The sequence below is a fragment of the Ipomoea triloba genome, chromosome 15 (assembly GCF_003576645.1).
Source record: "Ipomoea triloba cultivar NCNSP0323 chromosome 15, ASM357664v1".
In the NCBI taxonomy this organism is placed as follows: domain Eukaryota; kingdom Viridiplantae; phylum Streptophyta; class Magnoliopsida; order Solanales; family Convolvulaceae; genus Ipomoea; species Ipomoea triloba.
Window position 1 is genome coordinate 11,593,096 of NC_044930.1, and position 12,117 is coordinate 11,605,212.

A 12,117-nucleotide genomic window follows, 5' to 3' on the forward strand; every position below is an offset into this window, starting at 1 on the left:
GTTAAATCCACCTCCACACAAACTCTGGCAAATTTACCTATTGATACCAAACTCGTGGTGGTATCCACCTTGACTGGTCAACCTATACTCCTCCCTATTTTCTTTAGAAATTTATCTTTGAAATATTCAATAGGGAAAGCAGGGAACCTTACCCAAACCATAAGCTTATCAATTCTGTTCTTTTGGGGGAAGAAGTTTAGCTCCCATTCTTGAACAGTCAAATAATGCCCCAAGATAATCCAAGGGCCATCATATTTTGCGTATTCATAGTCGCGAAAGGCATCAAATCTTGCCAAGAAATAGTCTTGATCCATAGCAATGAGGTCAAAATTAGCCGCTGGCTTCCACATCTTTTGGAGCCTTTGCAAGAAGTATGAATAACTGACCTTACGTCCAAGAACTTTGATGATAAGGGTTCGCCGCCATGGGCGTCGTAGCCGTTCCTTCTCCTCCTTAGTCATCGGAATCACTGGGCAATTAGGGTTCATCCTGACTTCATCCATCGTTTTCTCATCTGATACCAACTCTTCTTCGACTGGTTCTCCGGTCTCCTTTCTGCCCCAGGCGTTATTAGGAGTTTCTACTGAGGTTTGCCATTGTGTAGAGTCTGGTGATTTTAGACCGACTAACAAAGGGGTTTCTTGGACTATCCCGTCAATTGGGGATGCCATGGGTTCCTCCATTGAATCTTGACCTCTTTTCGTGCTTCGTTGCAGCAGGTCTTCGCCCTCCGGCGACCGAGCAATCACCGTCGGAGAGCCCATTTCAGATAGAGATTTTGTGACTATCTCCATTAGACAGAAGGTAATCACAATTATAATTTTCAGATATAGTTGATGGGAAATTATTGATCAAGAATGTTCATATGCTTATTTGACGATTTTGATTTATTTATTTATTGCAAGCTTAATACTCCGTAGACCGTAGTATTAAAGTGGATCTTATTAACCCGGCCCGGTTCCTCAAAGGAAGGACCCATTTTTCATTTTTCATCACACATAGGCCCACCTCCCTCCGAGCACACCTTCCTCCATCTTCTTCACCGAAGACAGAACTCGGATTCTGGCTCAGCTCCAACGGAGTCAGGAACCCGATTCCAACATTGCCGGACCTCGCCGATCTCCGCTCAGAACCCTAAATACCAAACACTTTGTGATCCCAACTCGGACCGGGAGGATGCCAGCGCTACGACTCTCAATCTCATAATCAGATCTGAATTGTATTCAAAATTTCACAATTATTAACACTTCATTGAATTTATCTTGGAGAAGGTTAATGGCGACGAGGAATAGGACGATTCTGTACAAGAAGTATAGAGATGCGTTGAAGAGCGTACGAGTTCCGACTGGATCGTCTTCATTGAGCTCCGGCGGCGGAGGCGGCGGCGGCGGCCCAGTTATAGAATTATCCACCACTTCCTTGCTTAATACGAATCGCTCTTATGCTCCCCTCAGCACTGAAGATCCTGGAACTTCCAGGTATAGATATGTGTATTCAACTCATCTATGCAAATGCAATGCTGCAATCATGAATTAGTTTCTAAATTAAATAAAAGTTATAATTTTGATTTACAATTATTTTTGATCAAACATGTCTTTGTTTAGTATAACTCTTTTCACTACTATATGACATTTTTCATTGTTTAAAAATTGGCAGTAAAATTGCTTGGGCTGTATGTATAAATCAGATTGTGATTAAATCACAGTGAGGGAAAACGTGAAATTATTGTATCACGGCATTTCTGACATAAGATAGCAGAGAAAAAGTTAATTGTAATATAGGGAGAGAAATTGAAATTACTAGATATATTATGAAAACTCAAGTAATGATGGAATTGAATTTGAAGGACACATAAGTCTGTTCTGTATGAACTGCTGATCAAAATAGGTAGTTGGAGTTTGTAGTTAATCACTTAATCCATTTCTTGAAAGCAGGTCAGAGTTGAATTTCCATTTCCATTGTTCAGAAGACTATATGATTCTTGATTTTCTTCTTGAGGAGCTTGGATGAAAAACTAGAAAATTAACTGAAATCTGTTTAGCAGCATAGAAGATTGCATGAATAACTTAGCTGCAAATTTCTCAGCTCATCAATGTTGAACTATTGTGAACCTTGTGTAGGAATCTTGAATCTATTAGGCCTTTATAAGTTGATTTACTCTTAAAATGAAACATGCTTTCAATCTATCCTCCTTCTATTTCATTTAAATATTTTTAACCTACAAAGGAAAACCTTCCGCAACCTTTAACCAAGAAAAGCTTTGTGTCATACTTTCTGGGATTTTCAATCATTACTATTAGCATTATGACAATAGTACCCGGTACAACTATATATATTATACTTGGTTGTACCCGGTACTATCGACACCACTGGCAATCGGTACAAAAGATCTTATATTTCCTAAGACATTTAGATAGTATCCAAAATTCGAAACAAGGTGCATGTGAACATTTTATTTTTCCATGTTTTCCTGTTTCAGGAAATAAAAAGAATCTGCCCCATTTCATTAGGACATATAGTGTTCTGCTGTATATAACTGCTCTAACCTTCTTATCTTTAGTAGTTTCTTTCCTTAGTTGATGTATATACAAAATGGGGAAAAGTGGTCTTTTGATCTATGATTCTCTAAATTTTAATGTGTGCCATTGACAAACTATCACTGGCAAGGTTGAAGTATTGGTTGTGTAGTTTTAATAACATTAGTTACTTAATCTACTAAAAAAACTTATTGCATTATATAGATGGCAGAGCTTTCAAAGTTCAAGCCACTTAATAATTTCATTTATTTTCCTCTGTGAACTACTTCAAAAGGTGAATGGTAATATAACCTATTGAGATTCTGCATATGAACCAATCTATATTCCAACTTGTTTAAGAGTTTGTGGAGAGCCCAGGATGAACTTCTGAAAAGTTAGCTTGTAGTGTGATACTGTAATACAAACTGAAAGGAGACTCATTTACCACTACAGTATTTCAAACCAAGAGATTCACTAACCAGTAACCACCTAATTCCTGCTAAAGCTAAGACTAAATTAATATAGTGGATGGGGAAATTGCTTAGTATCTAATGTTTCTTCTGTTGCAGTAGTGGTCCAGTTACAGTAGGTCTACCACCTGCGTGGGTGGATGTATCTGAAGAAATAGCCGCTAATGTGCAACGGGTGAGAACAAAAATGGCTGAGCTGGCCAAGGCTCATGCAAAGGCTTTAATGCCATCATTTGGAGATGGTAAGGAAGATCAACGTCGGATTGAGAGTCTTACTCATGAAATAACTGATCTGTTGAAGACATCAGAAAAGAAGTTACAAAGACTGTCAGCAGCAGGACCTTCTGAGGATTCCAATGTTCGGAAAAATGTGCAGGTATGTTTTGATTGTTTTTAAATCTTTATTTTTTTTCCTGAATTTTGGTTGCAACAAAAATTCAGAAATTCTAAATGTCCTGCATTTCTTTTTATCAATTTTGTAAATTAGCAATTTATCTTGTCTTGTTAAAGTTTGCCAAATCTTCTTGCAAGGTAAAACTCATATATTCACTATTCTATATCTCTTCCTATCAAATGCATCTCATGATTTCAAATAACAGTTTCATGCCACACTTTTTTTCAATTTTGTAAGGTTTTGGTTTAAAACCGTATAGTATTAAAGAGTCAGTTACTTTCTTTGCCCACTTTAATCTAAATAATTAGGTTATTAATTTGTAAGATATGAAGCTTAAAGAACAATGTTAAGTAGTTTATAAACCACCTTGTAATTAGGCATGCTCTATGGTTGTTGGCATGCTGAGGCAGATATTGCTCAATTGTAGATAACTTATCCTGAATGGCTTTGAAACCTTTTACTTGTAACCATGGACGACACCTGCCATCATTTTAAAGAAGGTAAGCAGAAGAAGCACCCTGCTATTAGAGACTTCTGGTGCCGCTGCTGGAACAGAATATATTATTTTGGAAGTTACTAGCTAATTTTCTTAGGCTATTAGGGGGTCTCTACTTTTTATTAAACCAAAAAGATCAATTTCACTAATGGAAACTGTTGGTAGCATAAGTTCTTCTGGTGTGTACTTTCTCATTGCATGTTCTTTCTTGTTATTCTAAACATTTTAAAACTTCACCCATTTTAAGTGCGGCTCTCAAAAGTTGTGTTGCCTGTCTCATACACAGAGAGACCACACAAATAGGCTTGTGTGCTTATTTTATTACCAATGATTTACCATTTGTATATTTCCTTACATTCTGTGTACTCTATGACAGCGCTCTCTCGCGACTGATCTTCAGAACCTTTCAATGGAACTTCGCAAAAAACAGTCTACTTATTTGAAACAACTGCGTCAACAAAAAGAGGTGAATGTTTTAGAGATGGTAAATAGTTCATTTAGAGTTTGGATTGGGGTGATTTGGCATACCCTATATAAAGGCTGGAATTGCTTCATCAAGATTACCAACGTTCTCTCTCAAGGCTAGCTTGACTTGCATATGATATCTTATCTAGTTATATTTCTGATCTCTCTTTTCTTAGTCTTTTATATAATCCAGAAATATATGCTCACAAGCTTTACCTAACTCATTGCCATTTTGTGTAGGCTCCAGATGGTGTTGACTTGGAAATGAATTTAAATGAAAGCCAGTCTACTAGGGAGAATGATGATTTGGATGACTTCGTATGTATATCTATTTATGATGTCTTTTTAATCAAGTCTCTTTCTAATTTATGTAAGCCTTTTATCTAAAGCTCACTTGCCCATATACTGGGGCAAATTTTTACTAATGATGGTGACTACATTCTACCAAAATCTTAATTTACTTTTTGCAAATAATGTCATAGGGATTTAATGAGCACCAAATGTCGAAATTAAAGAAAAGTGAGGCATTCACAGCAGAGAGGGAGAGAGAAATAGAGCAGGTAATCTATGAAGTTTCTGGTGTCTCTTGCTAGACTGTTTTTACTTTAAGTTCTATATTTCTTTGTTGTATGTACCTGAAAAAACATATATACTTCTTTGATATGGTAGGTTGTAGAATCAGTCAATGAACTTGCCCAAATTATGAAGGACTTGTCAGTTCTGGTAATTGACCAGGTTAGTAAAAAATAGTTACAGATGTATTGTATTTGTCATATTCAGTAAAAGCTTCTGAACCTTTAAGGTGACATTAAATGAACATTTTTCTTTGATCAGGGTACCATTGTGGATAGGATAGACCATAATATTCAAAATGTTGCGGCAACGGTTGAGGAGGGCCTCAAACAATTGCAAAAGGTCCTCTCCTTTCCCTTCCTCATTGAAGCATACAAATTTGTGCATGCAGAATATATTATTGAAACACTTTATTTATTTATTTATTTATTTTTTTTCTCATCTTTGTTAAATGTTGTGTTCGGGTTAATTTGAGTGCAGGCAGAAAGAACCCAGAAGCAAGGCGGGATGGTCATGTGTGCCACAGTGCTTATCATCATGTGCTTTGTAATGCTAGTCCTTTTAATTCTGAAGACAATACTTTTCTAATCCGTGAAATTGGTCCTATACATTCTTACCTTCCCTTGCATCCTGTATGCGCCAGAGGACTACCAACTTACCGAGGCCAATGGAAGAACTTGGAATTCTGAACTGCTGCTTTAAAATTTATTCCTTATGCTGTCTAGATCTTCTCTCTCTCTTGTTTTTTGTTGTTACTGGGGAAGGTTTTGTGTAATTGAGCAAATTAATACAGCTCAAGGGACCTTTGTATAGAGCATTTAACTGTAATTTGTCGATGATTTGTTTTTTTGGAGGAAGGCATAATATCGATTCTTTTTATCTTGGAGAATTTTGTAGCTCTGTGCGCATGCTTTATATTCACTTGTTCATCACATTCTTATCCTTCAATTCAAACTTACTTTACTGGTAGTGTAGGCTGTAGCGACACACAATAAGGTCTCTTTGCTTCTTTTGTGGATTTGCAGTTGTATTCCTTGTGATTGCAGGCCTTTAGTCTTTTTTGACTTGAATAGGTTTTAGTTTCATTTAGGCTATTAGATTTTTTAAAAGTAAATAGGCGTCCTTCAACTATAGGCCAAAGTGTAATTAGTTTTCTAAACTTAGAAAAGTTTCAATTAATCATTTTAACTTCTCATTTTTATGCAATTAAGTTAATTAATGTTACCTCTAAGTAATTGGTAATTTTTTTATTACATTAAAATTTAAAAAATAGTAGAATAATTAAATTTATAATTAAAAAAAAAAGAAAAAAAAAAGCCTCCACAGTGACGACGGCTTCCCTGTCCAACCGGACGAAGAAGCCTGTCATGGCTTCTCCGTCTTTCCTGGCTTAATTTACCTACAAAATAAGCTAATTGCACAAATTTAAGAAGTTATTGGCTAAATAAATGTGAAGAAATGAAATGTCTAATTGAATTTTTCTTGGGTTTGAAGACTAATTGCATTTTGTCCTATAATTGAAGGGTCTATTTGACCTTATCCTAAGTAAATACTCTAGCACCTAGTGATAGTCATCTCATTGTATGACAAAGGAAGAATCTAGTAAGGATAAAGACCTCTCCAATTATAAGAGCATCCATATCAGTTGGAAACTTTACACGCCAGTTGGGCGCCTACGTCTTCAACACGTGATATCCAAGCTGATCCTTTGCCTTTCTTTCTCAATCTGTGGGTCCCATAAAAAATTGGTTCTTACAAGAAAAAAATCTCCAAAAAACCCCACCCCACATCAACAAAAAATCACTCCATTTTTTTGGCACTATTCCAAAAACCTCCAAAAATGCATTGTTATGGATGCTCTAACCACTACCCTTTCAAATGCACCATGTATGAAAACCATTGCTCTCTTCTCAATGTACGAAATCAGAATTTCATCAAAGTCTTTATGCACATTTATATAATTATACCCAAATATTGCACAAAACAACACCTTATTGCAAGTTGGAGGTTTTTCTTTATAAAGCAGTTGGAGGTTTTTTTAGTGTCTCAGATTTTTAGAATATCATTTCTCCACCTTACTTTCAATGCCAACTCTTTTCCATTGTATAGTATTGATATTGAATTGAAAAAGTCCATAGGATAGTTATTGTTGTTGTTTTTTTTTTTTTAATAAAAAATCTTCTCATAATGTTGGATTGAAAAATTCTACCATGAGGTCTACATTAGCCTGTTATTAACATTAAACATTTTCATACCATGTCTTAACAACTTAACCGGTTATATGAGAACAATAGTTTTAGGAATAATTTTTATATTGATCAATCCAATTTACAAAGTACAAGAAGAGATGATGAATGACATAGGGAGAGGAGAAAGAATTCTAGTGTGACTAGAATACAAGTTAAAAATATAATGAATAAACGTCATTAACGTATCAACCTGTTAACAACCCGAGACAATAAACCTCGGGCACTAATTGATGGCAAAATTCAATGAAGCATATAATCAGGGATTGACTAATTATGTAAATTCTCGCTTATTTTATGGAGCATGTAATTAGGGATTGACTATTTATGTAATCACTATTGATCGTCATACCTTATTTTACATATGGTAATAGATTATAAATAGTGACTATCTCTTAAAAGAGATGGCATCTAGTGTTATCGGAACAATAACTCGTAACTGTGGGCAAGAATTTATTCTTGCTGAAGAGATATTCTTAGAATTCTCTTGTTTTCTTTCCTTTGTGTTTTACTTCATAACTCGTAACTGTGGCCAACGGACCGCTCTTAGGTCGGCGCCTTTTGGTCTCTTGTAGGAGCGCCTTCGCCGTCCGTCGGCTATTGGGGAGCCTCAACTTGATTTGCGCAGTTATGACGGAGTACCCATGTGAGTAGTGGGGTGTTCGACAGAGGGGCGGACTGCTCAGACGGATCGCTCGAGTGGACTACTCGAAAAAACCGCTCTACTAGACAGCTAGGATGAGTTGGTTGGGCGGGCGGATTGCTCTAGCAGTTAGTGATTACCAAAACGTGGCCTGTGACATGGGGTGCGGGGAGGTATTTGGCATGAGAACGCGACACCTATTGGGATACACGTACGATGGAGGAAGGTTGAGTATTGTAGTCCCCGCACCATACCATGATGTAGTATTAAAGGAGGGGGGTTTCATTCCAAGGGCATCATCATTAGCTCTTCTTCTCTCTTGACTTCTCCTTCAGTGAACAACGTAGTACATTAGTTGTCTCTGCGGTCCGCTAGTTAGTAGTGGTAGTCCACCCCCCTGTGGTTGGGCCCCTTACACCAAATTCATTCGCTTTGTTTATTTAATACATTTGCAGCCCACTTGTTTATTTCAGGGCCCTGTGTCCTATTAATTCAATACACTTTTCGTACCCATTATCGGATATCAACCTAGTTTTATGGTGAGCGCAATCCATTAAAAATCATCATTAGTGCCATTTGTAGAAACCGTGATGAAAAGACGTGTCCTTAGCTCTACCCCATTCCGAAACTCGTAACCTATATCTTATCACAAAATGCTATCCAACCCAACAATGTCGACATGGCCAGCTCAAGGAGTCAGCACTCCCAGGACCTTCGTGAGCAGCTTAGCTGGCCAGAACAAGAGGTGTCTCGATCCCAGAGGTCTAGTTTGCTGCCCCGCGAGGTCGGAGGGCCAATCAACACCCTTATACTGGAGGGAGGCGTGCTTCTAGTGGGTAACAACCTGGACCCTCATGAGGCGGGGTCAAGTAAGCCCAACATCCAATCGCATGAGGCGGGGTCAAGTAAGCCCAACATCCAATCGTTAGCCTAAGAGTTATCACAGATGATAGGCATCTAAATGACCTAATAAGCTAGGGACCACTCGAGCAAGTGCAGGCGACGAAACCTACTCTTGAGGCACCCCCGCCTCTTTTGTGACTAAGAACCCCCCCTCGGGCTGAGCTACCTCTAATATGGGAGAAGTTAGAGCCTCAAGGCCTGAGATTCAAACCAAAAAGAGATGTGAAGCAAAAGACACCCATTCGCGAGAACCTCGCGGCAGGTCTAGAAGAAGCCATGGACGAAAGCACTAACCGAGCCCCACATCATGGGCTCTTGGAGGAAAGAAGGACAATATCAAAAACTCGGGCACCTATGCCAAGGGACTAGGCCTTATGAGTATAAAAGAGGCTCAAAGAGCTAACCCGATGGACGAGGAAATTGCTCATGGTCCCAAAGATAACGATCTCACCCCATTCATAAATGGGATCATGGAGGAGTCGCTCCAGCCAAACATTAAAACCCCGAATGTGAAACGGTTCAATGGGATTGGGTACCCACAAGAACACATTCTAGCTTATTAGGCAGCCACAATGCTCATGGGGTGTATTAGAGGCAATGATGTTTTGAGCATTTTTCTCCACCCTCTAGGTGTTTGCCCAGCATTGATTCACCGGGCTACCAACCGCGACAATCGATTCATTCTACGACTTCGTAGTCAAATTCGTAACCCACTTCGCCAGGGGAGAAATACTAATAAGCATTTCTCTCACCTAGCCTTAGTAAAGTAGAGATCCAATGATGTTTTCACCTACTTCTTATTACGGTGGCGAGTGGAAATAGTCAAGGTCGAAGACATTGATGACAAGTCCGCCATGGTATTACTTGTGGAGGCTTTGAGACCAATGACCTATATAAGAGCTTGAGGAGGAACACACCTAGTAATTATGTAGCCATGATAGCAAAGACAGATCGTTATGCCGGTGCGAAAGAAGCCAATCGAATCAAGATGAAAGTTGAGGAGGGTTCGATCAAGAAACCTAAGGTAGAGGAATCCAACACATCTAGCAAGAGAGTGATTGATCATCCCGTAGAGCGACCCTGAGACCGAGGCGAGTGAGCTATCAAGGCTGGGCCACCAATACCAAGTGTGTCCCCAAGGATGTTTCCTCATTTGCCTCCCGCACTGATAACATTTATCCCCCTAATTGAACGATCTAGCGAGGTATTGGCCTATGCGGAATAATGCAACATGGTGCGGCCATCGTCACCATCCGTCACGGAGTGTTTTAGAGTTAATAAGTTAAGGTATTATCAATTCCACATGCGACATGGCTACAACACTTATGAGTGCCACACTTTAATGTGGGCAATCAAATTCTTAATACAATCAAGGGAGCTAAAATGCTTCATCGATTGGGAAAAATTGGCGAGAAGGAATGCATGCAAAAAAGTGGACAATGGCCCATTATTGATGTTTCCTAGGAGGGAAGGAGGAGACTCGACCTGGAGGGTGGTGGAGAAAGGGAGGCAACCAATAATTGACTAGTACACAAGTAGATGGGAGAAAAAAAAAAGGTCGTATATGTGCATGTAGGGAAGGCGGTAAAAAATCCTAGTTAATCGGGTCTGAATGGATGGAAGGCAGCCCAACAGGTCCACATGCAGGGAAGGCGGTGAAAAATCCTAGATGGGCCTGCATGGAGGGAAGACGACGGTGAAAAATCCTAGTTGGGCTTGCATGGAGGAAAGGCAACCCAACAGGTCCGTGTGTAGGAAAGGTAGTGAAAAATCCTAGTTGGGCTTACATGGAGGGAAAGCAGCCCAACAAGTCCGTGTGTAGGGAAGACGGTGAAAAATCCTAGTTGGGCCTACATGGAGAAAAGGGAACCTAACGGGTCTACATGGGAAGGCAGTGAAAATCCTAGTTGGGCCCGCACAGAGGGAAGGCGGCATTAAAAAATATCTATTTCTTTGTCTTATAAGGAACATACAGGAGCTAAGTCGTTCAGACGAACCGCATGTAGGGAACGCAGCAGGGACCAACCTTTCTAAAAGAGAAGAGAACCTTTCGGCTCAGGAGTCTAGGGGGTTAATGTGTGAAAGAGTTTATGGGCATCTATACTTTCTTTGCCTGTTAAAGATAACCAAAGAAAATGGGAGACTCATGATGGGCCCTAGGGGTATAACCCAAAGAATAATTAAAGTGAGAGGTGTGTTTAACCAAGGGGATTCCAATTACGAAAGTAGAGATGTGCCTTTTTTTTTAAAAAGAAGGTTAAGGGCATATTTGGCAGCGCGGTATGGGGTACGATAAGGGAAAATAAGCGGTGGGGAGGAGCATTTAGCCTAGGCCGATGGAGCATCGGTCGGCGACCGAAACACCAGATCTCGGTCCACCAGCAAGCAACGGACCCTGTGGAGGGTTAAGCGAACCGAAGCGGACCAGCAGAGGGGGGCTAGCAGACCACTCCTAGGTTCGCGGTTTTGGTGCCTTTTGGTACCTTGCTGGAGCGCCTTGGCCGTCCGTCGGTTGTTGTGGAGCCTTAGCTTGGTTTGCCACGGACTGCTTGGACAGACCGCTTAGGTGGTTTGCTTGGATCGATCGCTCAGGCGGACTGCTCGGACTGGCATATTGCTCTGGCAGTTAGCGATGCAGTTGGCGATGACCAGAACGTAGCCTGCGACGTTGCGTGTGGGGAGGTATTTGACGGGAGAGTGCGACACCTATTGGGACACGCATACGACGGAGGAGGGCGGAGTGTTGTGGTTTGCGCACTTGTTCGCTATGTGCGGCCCTAAGAGTAGTATAAAGGGGGGGGGGGNGGGGGGGGGGGGGTCTAAGCTCTCCTTCTCTCTTGAATTCTCCCTCAGTCAACGGTGTAGTACGTTAGTTGTCTCTACGATCCGCTAGTTAGCAATAGTAGTTCACTCCCCGTGGTTGGGCCCCTTGGACCAAAGTAATTCCCTTTGTTTATTTAATACATTTGGAGCTTGTTTTTATTATTTTAAGGGCCTTGTGCCATATTACCCGATATCAACCCGATTTTATAGTGGGCCCGACCAATTAAAAACCATCAGTCATAATCTCCTATTTTTTTTTGTTCAAATTCATCCTATTTCTTTACTCCTATCAATTGATCCAACCTGTCTAAGAATTAGAGAATGACACGATTGGAGGCACGTATTGAAACTTTGGAGATTAGAAGAGCTGGGAGAATTGGAATGCAAGTTGGGACACTTTGCGCACCGAAATAGATCAAGGATTGACTAGGTTGAATGAATCCATTGCTAACTAACCAAGGTGGTTGCTCCTACCTAATTTTACATATGGTAAATAGATTATAATTTAGGAAAAATGACATTTTTTTCCCTTGAATTATATACTGTTGGTCCCGATAGGGTGGGAAAAATCTAGAGGAGGGGGTGGGG

General features: G+C 40.0%; 1 protein-coding gene across 2 annotated transcripts; it reads left to right on the top strand.

Annotated features, from left to right (window-relative positions):
* The first annotated feature begins 988 nt into the window (after window positions 1–988).
* On the top strand, window positions 989–5,829 carry LOC116005591 (syntaxin-41-like). 2 transcript variants are annotated; one of them, XM_031245833.1, is made up of 8 exons: window positions 989–1,478; window positions 3,089–3,362; window positions 4,253–4,342; window positions 4,582–4,659; window positions 4,824–4,901; window positions 5,011–5,076; window positions 5,176–5,256; window positions 5,395–5,829. In XM_031245833.1, exons 1-8 carry the CDS (start codon window positions 1,276–1,278, stop codon window positions 5,500–5,502), a joined length of 978 nt encoding a protein of 325 aa, XP_031101693.1. In that variant the 5' UTR covers window positions 989–1,275; the 3' UTR covers window positions 5,503–5,829. The 2 variants fall into 2 exon arrangements, with proteins under 2 accessions (XP_031101693.1, XP_031101692.1); XM_031245832.1 differs by having other exon boundaries at window positions 990–1,478; window positions 3,086–3,362.
* Window positions 5,830–12,117: the final 6,288 nt, after the last annotated feature.